General features: G+C 35.8%; 1 protein-coding gene across 1 annotated transcript in view; it reads left to right on the top strand.

The window, feature by feature from the left end:
* Nucleotides 1–1,403: 1,403 nt before the first annotated feature.
* cntnap3 (contactin associated protein family member 3) overlaps nt 1,404–13,379 on the top strand; it is a 206,658-nt gene continuing 194,682 nt past the window's right edge. Inside the window, exon 1 of the mRNA XM_073830213.1 lies at nt 1,404–1,582. Coding sequence (XP_073686314.1) covers nt 1,498–1,582 — 85 coding nt within the window. The 5' untranslated portion in view covers nt 1,404–1,497. The remainder of the gene's footprint in view (nt 1,583–13,379) is intronic.

Below are 13,379 nucleotides of genomic sequence, written 5' to 3'. Positions count from 1 at the left end.
ATTAAATAAAGATCATGCTCCTTGAAGATTTTTTGCAAAATTCCTACTATAAATATATCAAAATGTAATTTTTGATTAGTAATATGTATTAAGAACTTAATTTGGAGAACTTTAAAGGTGATTTTCTCAGTATTTTGATTTTTTTTTTGCCCCCTCAGATTCCAGATTTTCAAATAGATGTATCTTGGGCAAATATTGTCCTATCCTAACAAACCATATATCAACCGAAAGCTTGCTTATTGAGCTTTCATATGATGTATACATCTCAGTTTTGTAAAATTTAACCTTATGACTGGTTTTGTGGTCCAGGGTCACATATTTCCAAAGGTAAATCAACAAATTAATTTTTACCAATATTTCAAGGGTAATTTGAGTTTTGTTGCATTTTGAATCCAATTTTTCTTTGTAAAACACAATGTTGGTCATACTGTTTTCAAAGGAATTTTAGATGCTTTTGAACCTAGCTCAAAGGAGACAGTTCTGAACAGTTGTACACATAAAAGCTAAATGTTATGGAATAAGTTACACACAGATTTTTCAGACTTTTGAACACATTCACCTCAAAATGATGGGGTGTGTCTACTCACACCATGTAGATATGAGAGAGAGGGACACATAAATATTTCCTGATCATAAATGTAGAGGTGTAGTTAAAATCAGTCTCAGCCAATGGACTAAAACACACAGTTTCGGTAGTGACATGAAAAATAAAGTGTCCAATTTACAAAGAAAATTGAAAATATATGTATTTTTTTGAACTTCACTTTTTAAAATAAGATACTTTTAAAAACAAATATACATTTTTTTTTTTTTTTTTTTTTTTTTTTTACAATATAATTTAATTATTTAGAGTTTGGGACAGCCACCACCCAATTAAAAGTAAATGGTGGTTTAATATATATTAAGCTTACTAATATTTTAAATATTATAGTGGGTTTCAATAGATAATAGAAGGATCTTAGTAAACATCTAAGATTGTTGTTTTTGGTTATGGGAGAGCAGTTTGCACCAATTCTGTAGAATGGCCCATGTACATGCATCAAATTCTTTTTTTTTTTACACTTTCAATTCGAATTAAAATTTCAAATTCATTATTAAAGTGATGTCTGACAGAATTGCTGATTTTCTTTATAACCTCATGATATATTAAAACAAAGCCGCAGCAGGTTTGTGCACTGGACGTTGCGCTCTCTCTCTCTCTCTCTGTGTGTGTGTGTGTGTGTGTGTGTGTGTGTGTGTGTGTGTGTGAGCTCACGCCTGCGAATGTGTGTGTGTTTCGTGCAGACTGTATTCAGATGTTTTCGGCAGCAGGATGGCGTGAAAGAGCCACTGAGAGCAGAACACACACACACACACACACACACACACACACACACACACACACACACACACACACACGTAAGTACGCACGCACGCACCCGCGCGCGCGCTCCCTTGCTCCCAGAGACTCGCGCTGAGGAGAGCCAGTCAGTCTCATTCCAGCATCAGTCGCGCATCATGGATCTGCGGGGCTCACACACTATTGGAATGATTTTACCGCTGTATCTCATCTTTTACTTCATCACAGGCTCGGTCAGCAAAGGTGAGGATCACGTTATCCTTATAATTTGCAGTATTCTGGGGTGAAAAACGACTTTTTTCGGTTTGATTTGTGTCCGCGCTAAATCCGCTGACTGGAATTAACGGTTATAAGTTGAGGGGGAACTTTGCTTTGTGCCAACCGGATATTGAACGACTAATTAATCTGATGTTGTAATGTGATTTTAGTTGATGTAGTTCATTATATTATTTCTTGGTGCTGTATTAATATATAATATGGCAGTTTGAGAAGGTAATTGATTCATTAATGCAACAGATCTATGTGAAGGTGTTTTACGCATCGAATAGGTTTGATCGAGTTTGGGATTTGGTACGTCTGTAGTGTGATTTTTATTTCAGATAGACTTAAAATGATTGGCTTTGTCTTGTTTTAGGCGTCTGTTACTGTAGTACACACAAACTCGTGTATTTCAATGGGTCAGATGCGCTGCAGCGGTTTGTGGCTTCAGGAGAAACACTTGCACTGTTTTATGTCGTGTGTTTCAAGCTTGAGCGTTCCTGTCAAAGAGTGGATTAATTATCATCACAGTTACGACTGTCATTATTGAATAAGTTAGAACTTATTCATATTAATATCTCATAATAATGTTGATATTATTTAAGTATTAACGCATTAATAACCTATTTTAATATTAACAAAAAGTTAAACAATTTTATTAATAATAAATTATTAACGCGCAGGAGTTACTTATAGGTATCATGTAAGCTATCTCGTTTGATATACCGGACGCGTGCGGCTCGTTGTGACGCCACAAAACGCGCTCGCGCGTTCGAAACGCGACGCAACGCACTTTCAATTGACGTGCGATGCGCTGCAGACCTACTAGCCTACTGAACGGCTACTGGACTCCCCTGCTGAGAAAACCATCTTAAAAACAAGCCTAGGATGGTTTTCCACTTAGGTTGGTCTGGTTTGCTGTTTTGTTGAGGTTTTGGGCAGTTTTTAGTTGTTTAGAATGTAAGACCTGCTTTCCATCCAGTTAAACACCAGCTTGGCCAAGTGTGTAGAACATGCAAATCAGCCAAGGTTTTGTAACGTTGATATGTTGTAACATAATGTTCAAAATTGTTCTATGTTCTATGGAAGTTACTGAAAATAAAGTTTGTTTTTAAACCGGTTTTTATTGCTACAGTCTAGACTGCTGATTGAAACAGGTCAGGATTCTGGACCAAAAGCTCTTATTGAGTATCACTTTTATCATATTGCACTTGTATTTGGTATTGGAAGCAGGGCTGTGCAGAGACCTTTAAAGGGGCAGGTGCTCAAAGTATAAAAAGGGCATCTGAAACAAGGCATTAAAGAGCCCCTAGGGTCCATCACCTCATTGTAGGCATCCAGTTACTTATGTAACAAGTAACAATGTCATTAATAAGACAAATTATGCATTATTTGAAGTTTAAATTGCGTTTCAGGACTCAAACAACAGAATCAGTAATATTTTTTTCACTTTGTATTGTATTGTACAGTTTGTATTGTATTGTAAGATTGTAGACAACAGGCTTTACTGCAGAGTATAGAGATAAAACAAACATATTAAGGAAGGAATATAATTTCACTATTTAAAATATTTTAAATATCAATTTAAGGCAAATTGTGACCCTTTGTAAGAGCCGCAGAAGTAAAATGAACAGTATGAGTAGGATTTGACAATGTACGGTAGAATATTAAGGCATAAAATGGCATGATTTATAATTTCAGATACAGCTTCACACAAAACAAAACAAAATATCTTATACAATGGAATTTCAGCCTTTATTCCATTAAAAGGGATAAATTGAGTTTATCATTTATTATATTTATTTAAAACATAAATATTACTGTCTTATTTGTTTAGATTCTTAGAAGGCACATTAACTTCTTTCAGATTTACAACTCTGTGTTTGCTGCATAACAACGTAGGTCGATAATTGCAATAATTTGACCATAAAGAGCTGAAAAAATGTGAAAAAGAAAAAGTCATTCTATGTCACAAGGGGGCGCTTTAAGTTTGACTTTGAAGATTAATCCAGCCCTATCGCGATATCGTCCCAAATGTACGACCTCCTAAATTATAATTAAGTATCTTCTTATACTATTTAACATATTTCAAACTTTTTATGGCCTTAAATTTGATACAACTAAATTTTGGAGTTTTTAGGACCTGCAGGTGCCCACTGACAGAAGGGCACTTTGGGCCCCCCTCTGCACGTGCCTGATTGGAAGTGTCTTTTTGATTGACAGGTGGAGCGACCAGTCCTGGTTTTTAGCATGGTTTAGGATTGGATTTATCTTGGGGTGTGTTCACTCTCATCCAGTTTTTTTGGCTCATTTGGTCCGGACCTTAAAAGGAAAATTATATATTGGTTCTTGTCTGCGTAGCGTTCACACTGGCATTTTTGACAGCAAACCTATAGATACCGAACCTAAAGGCATAGTGATACCTTCACAACCTGATTGGTTGGGTTGAATGATGTATATTTTATGACGGAACTCATCGTGTGTTAAACTTAAAGCGGCGCTGCCGGTGTATGAAAGTATTCACCATTCGCTGATTGGTCTGCTGAGTATCGGTTTAAGTTCACTGCACCTAATGCTGTCTGCTGGACAAAGCACGCTCGTTGTGTGTATATGATTTTATTTTCGCTACAAAGAGCTCATAAAAGGCACCTTACCTCCTCGTTACTCCATGTTTGCAGTCTACTCATTTTGTTTTGGATACACCGCTTGTTCCTTCATGAAATCAGTTTGTTTGGTTCATTTGGTGTGGACCAAAATGGAAAATGATACATTTGGTCCTGGTCTGCTTAGCGTTCACACTGGCATTTTTGACAGCGAACCTAAAGATACTGAACCTCAAGGCATAGTGATACCTTCACAACCTGATTGGTCAGGTTGAATGACGTATATTTTGTGACAGAACTCATCGAACACTCCAAACTAAAGGAAAAGGTGCGTTTGACTTAAAGCGGCGCTGCGGGTGTATGAGATCAAAGTACCGATTCACTGATTGGTCTGCTCAGTGCCACTTTAAGTTGAAAACGCCTAATGCTGTCTGCTGGGCTGAGCGCACTTATTGTTGAGTGTTGATGATTTTATTATCACCACCTGCAAACTCACAAAGACCTCATAAAAGGCAATTTACCTCCTTGTTGCTTCATGTTTGCCCTCTGCTCAGTTTGTTTTGGATACACTTGTTGCCTTCGTGAAATCATGTTGCATAGTATCGCATCTTGTCATTACTTCTTGTTTTTGGTTTGTTTAGAAGTATTTGGTCCATGTTGCATTCATATTTCATTCGAACCACACTAGAGTTCGTTTGGAAGCGGGTGAAGACCTATCTTTTTAGCAGTCTCGTTCTTGTTTGGTGTGCACCAGACAGAGTTCGAATGGCAGCGTTCACACTTAGTCACATGAACTGCACTAACAGAGCAATGGCACCAGAGTTTGTTTTAACTGAACCAAACATGACAAGTGTGAACATACCCTTAGTCTTGCGTAGCCAGACCTTCAGACTGATGGCAGAAAGTCTGGGAACCTTGGCCACTTTGAATGGCCAAGGCCCGCCCAAGAGGCCATATGACTGACAGGTAAAGCAATCAATCATGTTTTGTTTTGTGCTGCAATGATGACTTTGAAACTCCTGAAGCGTTTCCACTTTTGAGTGCCGTATGCATCAGACATTCAGCCAACGGTCCGTGGGTGTGACTTCTGAGGCTGAGACTGGATTTATCTGAACCACAGTGGACCCTATTCACATTTCCAAAGAGGAAATCATCATAGTTGGCTAAACTTCTGAATGGAAATATTTTGTGTTTCCATTTGCTCTAATAGCAAAAGAAAAAAAAAAAGTGTTTGCGTGACTTAAAAATAAATAAATAAAAAATTATAGAGAGATTGATTACGTTGGTCAAAAAGGAGACAGGTGTCAAATTTGCTGTAACACAGATGCTGCATCAGAAACTCAGACAGTTTTCTGTAATTTAATGCCAAGGTAAGAAAACACTAAGTGTGGTATCATACTGTACATGTCCATTAACATCTTTTAAAATGAAAGTATGTAAAAAACCTGAAGTGGAAATCATCATAGTTGTTAAACGGAAAGTACAACAAATATGAATTTTGCATTTCCATTTGCTCTAATGGAAAAAGAAAAAAAAATCCATGATTGCATTTCTGAATGATTGATTACATAGATAAAGAGAAATTATAGAAATAAATACTTTTTTTTTTTATTTTTATTTTTTTTTTAGCAAGGATGCTTTAAATCGATCAAAAGTAATGATATAGACATTGATAATGTTATAAAAGATTTCTGTTTCAGATAAATGCTGTTCTTCTGAACTTTCTGTTCAACAAAGAAACCTAAAAAAATTCTACTCAGCTGTTTTCAACATAATACTAATAATACTAAATAATAATAAATGTTTTTCGAGCAGCAAATCAGAATATTAATGATTTCTGAAGGATTATGTGACTGGAGAAATTATGCTAAAAATCACAGGAATAAATTACCTTTTAAAATATATCCAAATAAAGTTATTTTAAATAGTAAAAATATTTCAAAATTTTACTGAATTTACTGTATTTTGGATCAAATAAATGCTGGTTTGATGAGCAGAAGAGACTTCTTAAAAAAAAAACATTTAAAAATCTTTTGACTGTTAGTAAAGTTAGTAAACCGAAAGTACAGCAAATATGATTTTTGCGTTTTCATTTGCTCTGAGTCTGAGGAAAAAATTCCATGATTGCATTTGAGTAATTGATTACATCAATTGAAAGAGAGAACAGAGTCAAATTTGTTGTCAATTCCATTGACATTGTATTAAAACACTCACATAGCAGTGTTAACTAGTTTTGTGTCATTTTATTCCAAGATAAGAAAACACTAAATGTACATTAAAATGTAAAAAAAGGAAAATAATACAAACTTGCTACATGTATGGTGTTAACTATGGAAATTAGTCATCACAGTCTTTGAAAACAGTCGATTATGTATGTATGCATCTAATTGACAAGTGAAGTGACCAATCACAGTTTTGTTTTGGTGTTGATGGACGGATTTATCTGAACCACACATTTTTATTTTTCTCAGAAGCAAAAATCAACATAGCTGGGTAAACTAGTGGTGAAAGGAAACTACAATCGTGGCCAAAAGTTTTGAGAATTACATAAATATTGGAAATTGGAAAAGTTGCTGCTTAAGTTTTTATAATAGCAATTTGCATATCCTCCAGAATGTTATGAAGAGTGATCAGATGAGTTGCATAGTCCTTCTTTGCCATGAAAATTTACTTAATCCAGAAAAAAACTTTCCACTGCATTTCATGACTGTCATTAACGGACCTGCTGAGATGATTTCAGTAATCGTCTTGTTAACTCAGGTGAGAATGTTGACGAGCACAAGGCTGGAGATCATTATGTCAGGCTGATTGGGTTAGAATGGCAGACTTGACATGTTAAAAGGAGGGTGATGCTTGAAATCATTGTTCTTCCATTGTTAACCATGGTGACCTGCAAAGAAACGCGTGCAGCCATCATTGCGTTGCATAAAAATGTCTTCACAGGCAAGGATATTGTGGCTACTAAGATTGCACCTAAATCAACAATTTATAGGATCATCAAGAACTTCAAGGAATAATGTTCAATTCTTGTTAAGAAGGCTTCAGGGCGTCCAAAAAAGTCCAGCAAGCGGCAGGATCGTCTCCTAAAGAGGATTGAGCTGCGGGATCGGAGTGCCACCAGTGCAGAGCTTGCTCAGGAATGGCAGCAGGCAGGTGTGAGCGCATCTGAACACACAGTGAGGCCAAGACTTTAGGAAGATGGCCTGGTGTCAAGAAGGGCAGCAAAGAAGCCACTTCTCCCCCAAAAAAAAACATCAGGGACAGATTGATCTTCTGCAAAAAGTATGGCGAATGGACTGCTGAGGACTGGGGCAAAGTCATATTCTCCGACGAAGCCTCTTTCCGATTGTTTGGGGCATCTGGAAAAAGGCTTGTTCGGCGAAGAAAAGGTGAGCGCTACCATCAGTCCTGTGTCATGCCAACAGTAAAGCATCCTGAGACCATTCATGTGTGGGGTTGCTTCTCATCCAAGGGAGTGGGCTCACTCACAATTTTGCCCCAAAACACAGCCATGAATAAAGAATGGTACCAAAACACCCTCCAACAGCAACTTCTTCCAACAATCCAACAACAGTTTGGTGAAGAACAATGCATTTTCCAGCATGATGGAGCACCGTGCCATAAGGCAAAAGTGATAACTAAGTGGCTCGGGGACCAAAACGTTGAAATTTTGGGTCCATGGCCTGGAAACTCCCCAGATCTTAATCCCATTGAGAACTTGTGGTCAATCCTCAAGAGGCGGGTGGACAAACAAAAACCCACTAATTCTGACAAACTCCAAGAAGTGATTATGAAAGAATGGGTTGCTATCAGTCAGGATTTGGCCCAGAAATTGATTGAGAGCATGCCCAGTCCAATTGCAGAGGTCCTGAACAAGAAGGGCCAACACTGCAAATACTGACTCTTTGCATAAATGTCATGTAATTGTCGATAAAAGCCTTTGAAACTTATGAAGTGCTTGTAATTATATTTCAGTACATCACAGAAACAACTGAAACAATGATCTAAAAGCAGTTTAGCAGCAAACTTTGTGAAAACTAATATTTGTGTCATTCTCAAAACTTTTGGCCACGACTGTACATGTATTATTTTTGCGTTTCCATTTGCTGTAATCTGCAAAAAAAAAAAAAAAAAAAAAAAAAGAATGGGAAAATTAATTACATTGGTCAAAATTGAAAAGAGACGTCAAATTTGCCATTGCTTTTTTTTGCTGTTGTGTTAAACAGTCATACAGCAGCTTTAACTATTTTTTTTTTTTTTTTATAAATTCAGTGCCAATGTAATTTAACAAAATATAGTGTTGTAAATGTGCATTACATTTTTAAAAAATAAAAGAAAAACTTTGCAAGATGTATCATCAGTGTGTGGAAAGTGTCCATAAATGACCAGTGTGGAAACTCATTCAAAGAAATTTGCAGTTCCTTTGTGTAGAAAAAAAGTACATGAAATGAGTAGAAATGTGTGTAAACAGCGTATCTGTCCATCCAAAATGATATCTTGTTAGCATCTGGTTCTTTCTCAGAACTGCGTCAGACTGGTGCTTGTTAGTCGTGATTTGGTTTCCAGATGAGATGGTACGTCCCCAGACTCCGATGAGTCGTATAAAGTCAATCAGTCCTGTTTGGTTGCATGTTTGCATGAGGTTTGCATCAGACGGTCAGTGAAGGGACTGTTCCTGAGGTGACTGACTTCAGCGTTTCCAGTGCAGACGGCATTTATTTAGACCCTTTCAGCTGTATTTGGTCACGGATGTTGAATCTGAAATGGAGGAATCATCAGAATGAGCTTTGCTAGAGTGGATCATGTGGAATTACACACTAACACAGAGTGACGGCTGCCACCATAAACGCTGGTGACAGTGACGTCACACTCTGCGCTCGTGGGTGTCGGTAATGAGATGCATATGTGTTGTAATTGAAACAGATGGTTATGAACTTTGTAAGCCCCTGGCTCTCCGCAGCACACAGCACTCCAGGATACAATATCCGAGGTGATGGATGCTGAATTCTGCTCTTCTGTCTGCACAGATTGAGGATGCATTAGAAATGAGAGCACGCTGGTGGCCAGACATAGCTTACGCTCAAGTGCTGTGGTGCATCATGGTACAGTGATCATATCTCCACTCCAAGATACTTCAGAAAATATCATGGCGCACAAAAATTTGGTATTTCCTCTGTGCATTTTTGTTGGTGATATAGATTTCACTTTTTTGAAGAAGAGACTGTGTTGCTAGGGTCGTTGTTAAGGTGATCTGATTGTTAGAATCATTTTAACATGTTTCTATATGGTTGCTAGGGTGAGTCCCACTTCAAATTTCAGTGATTTTCGTTCAGTGTGTGCATGTGGGATTTTTCCACTTGTTTTATCATCCAGCAGGTGAATAATGTGCAGATTTCATTGCATTCTTTTTCCAAAGTTAAAATATTCTTTACTTTTTCTTACATAATGTATTTGATAATTCTGTGATTGGCATGTAGACAACATGGTTGCATTCAAGCATTTTTAGTTGGAATTCAGTTCATATAAATCAACAGGATGAAAAATTATGTAATTTGTAAGATTTTTATTTTATTTATTTTTTTGTTTCTTCTGCTCACCAAGCCTGCATTTATTTGATTCAAAAAATGTTGTAAAATATTTTTACTATTTAAAATAACTGCTTTCTATTTGAATATATTTTAAATGTAAGTTATTCCTGTGATCAAAGCTACATTATCAGCATCTTTACTCCAGTCTTTAGTGTCACGTAATCCTTCAGAAGTCATTCTAATATGCTGATTTGCTGCTCAAAAAAAAAACATTTTTAGGATTATTTGATGAATAGAAGGATCCAAAGGGAATTACAGAAATTAATACTTTTAACAAGAATGCTTTAAATTGATAAAGTGATGATAAAGACATTTAAATTGTTATAATTTTATTTCAAATAAATGCTGTTCTTCTAAACTTTCTGAAACCTGAAAAAATTGTACTCAGCTGTTTTCAACATAATAATAATAATAATAATAATAAAATAAAAATAATCTGGGTGTTTGCTAGGGTGAGTTCTCCCTCAAGTTGCTCTGCGTCTTTCTCAATCAATGTACAACTGCGGGATTGTTCCACCTGTTTCATGGTGCGCATCTGATCACTTAGACACCTAAAACTTTGGCAGACACTGGGTTTTGCACAGTTTGTTCAGCTGTATGGCCACCACTGTAAGCTCTATAAGGCACAAGCCTGAAATATCCTGCTCATGTCCATATGAGACGCAGAATCAGGCCGCAGTCAAAGCCATGCTGGGCTCAGCTGGTATCTCCACAGGAAGTGGGCTGATCTTACATGTGTGCTGAGTCCACACAGGCCTGTTTGCATCCAATGACCCACTTTCACTCTTCATTTTGAAGTCCTTGTGCCCTAAAGAGCAATCAACAGAAGCTTCGTTTTTTAAAATCACTTCTATTTTTCTTTTAACCTCCAAGGTAAATTTAGCGGGATATTATTATATCTCGATTTTCAAAATGGACTCAGGGGCTCGCTGGAGCACACACTTAAGTATAAAGGCTCTTTAATGGTCCTTTTTAGCAAAGCGTTGTGGCCTGTTCAGAGTCTTGAGTTGCTTGGTTTTTTTAGAGATGAAAACGGTTGTTGATGTTTTATTCTTCAGATTCCCAGATTCATATTTCTTCAGGTTCTTCGGATCAATGTGTGGGTTTCTGGGCTCCTTAAAGTAAGAACTTCTATCTATTGAAATATTTTGGATAAAACTAAATAAATATTCTATTTTGTTTTTTTTTTAAATAAGTTTTATTATGTAAGTCTTTCTATTTTTATTTTGTATATTTATTTTATATTTCTATATATTTTTATAGAAATGTATGATAAATAAATTATAATAAATGTGTATTATTTATTTACTTATTTATTTCTGATGAAAAATATAATAATAATAATTGCATAATATATAATAAAAGTTTTTGCACATTTCTTTACCTTTTGCATAATTATTTATTTTTATTTGTTTGTTTACTTATTTTTGCATAGATAAGGTTCTGGGCTCCTGAAAGTACCAGAATGTAGATTTTGTCCTAAAGAACTACTATCTATGTATTGAAATATTTTGGATAAAACTAAATAAATATTATTTGTTATATAAATTGTACATATTTTAATTTCTTATTTATGTAATGTTTTCTTTCTAATTTCATTTTCTTTTACATATTTATTTGATATTTCTATATATTTTTTATATAAATGTATGATAAATATGTAATGTGTATTTATTCATTTGTAATGTAAAATATAATAATAATTGTATAATATATAACATAAATGAATAATATTTATGCAAAGTTTTTGCACAACTTGTTTACCTTTTGACTAATTTATTTTTTTGTTTGTTTACTTCTTTTTACATAAGTTCCTGGGCTCCTTAAAGTACCAGAATGTAGATTTTGTTCTATCTATCTTGGAAAAAAAAAATACATTTTACATATATATATATATATTAGGGCTGTCAAATGATTAAAATTTTTAATCAGATTAATCAGAATTTTCAGTGGATTAATCATGATTAATCACTACTTGCAACTACACCTGAATCCTAATCATTTTTTTTCTGAAATGCATCCATCCATCAATTATGGTGAAGAAAAAAAAATGCCGCGCTGGTGGAAACAACACAAGACTTTCGCTTTTACTTTCGAGAGCGGCTCGGATGGCGCAGCTGGAAGAGATCCGTGTTCAATCGCACGCAGTAGGCTGAAACTTGCCACAAAATACCGGCAAAATAAATAATGAATGTGTCGGGGAAAGAGTAAAGACATATGTGAATTATTTATTAATAAAGTGTATTCTGAGTCAATGTCGCAAAGATCCTGACTTAAAATCTCCTTTTTGGACGCGCCTTGAGAGACATTTATCTTTACGGATTACACAATGAACAAGTTTTTGTTTTCGATTTGTTTTATTTCGTTAAGTAATAATTTAAAGCTTTCTATAGATACGTTTATCATGTCTGTGAGGCATGCATTTCGCTTTATTTTTGTTAAGCACTCCTGTTCAAGAACGAGACGACAGAAAGCGCATCATTTTTGTTTTCTTTATTTTATAAAAACACTAACGTTTTTTGATGTATTACTCTTTCCTTTGTGAGCAAAAATGAAAGATAATTTTAAATTGCTTCCACTGAAAAACTGCAAGTGATTGCGCTGGTGCCTCGATGACCTGAAAGCGGCTTTATCTCTCTCCGCACAAACTATGCGCCTAATCGTGCACATTTATCTTTAATGTTTAAACTATACTTGAACTGTTTTTTATCTATAGATTTTATTTTAGGCAAGTCGTGATGATTTGAGAAGGCAAACTGATCAAACAGGCTATGATCAGTCTTCCGTTGGGCGCTGTTCATTAAAAAAACTAAAACTTATATTTAACGAACAAAAAATGCTCAACTTTTTTCTAAATTAACTAAATAAAAACCGAAACTAAATATATACACTTTGCCATTGCATACAAAATTGAACTAAGGGGGATTTTTTTTTCCCGTCAATTGCTTTGATATCACTGCGTCAGTCAGCGCTCTTTCGAGAATGAACCCATCATAACTATGCAGATGTAATTCCCAAAACATAAGAAAAACGAAAGTTTAATTCAAATTCTGAATGGATTATAGCATGGAAAGTGCAAAGCGCGCTCCCCTTATTATCACTAAAAGCGTCACAAATAGAGATCTCACAAAGTTTCATTATAATCAATAAAGCTTTCTAAACTACACAATGAATCTTTTATTTACATCGCGTCTGCACTTAGTCATGAGATGATTCACGAGCGCGCAAAACGGCAATAAAAACCGATCTGGTGCTTTCAGCGGTGAGTGAATTCTGACAAACTGTTTCTAATTTTTCGAAATCAACACTTCTCAACGCTGCAAAAACACGCTGGATTGTTTGCCAGATCTTCAATTGCTTTGCTTTGGTTTGAGGGTATATAGCACCGTCTGCCAGTAGAACCGGGCCTAAGCTTGGCTAACCACTCCAGTTGCAGAGGGGCTGTCGCCCAGGCTTGTACTTGTTAACTGTACCATCATCATTCTTTTTATATTTGAATCTGTCCATAGGCTCACCTTGCTCCATCTCGCCTCTAGCTCCCCAACCACTTTCCTGACAAATAATTCGTCACACCGCCGTTGACGCGTTATT

The sequence above is a fragment of the Garra rufa genome, chromosome 23 (assembly GCF_049309525.1).
Source record: "Garra rufa chromosome 23, GarRuf1.0, whole genome shotgun sequence".
In the NCBI taxonomy this organism is placed as follows: Eukaryota; Metazoa; Chordata; class Actinopteri; order Cypriniformes; family Cyprinidae; genus Garra; species Garra rufa.
This window is presented reverse-complemented; position numbering and strand designations above follow the sequence as displayed.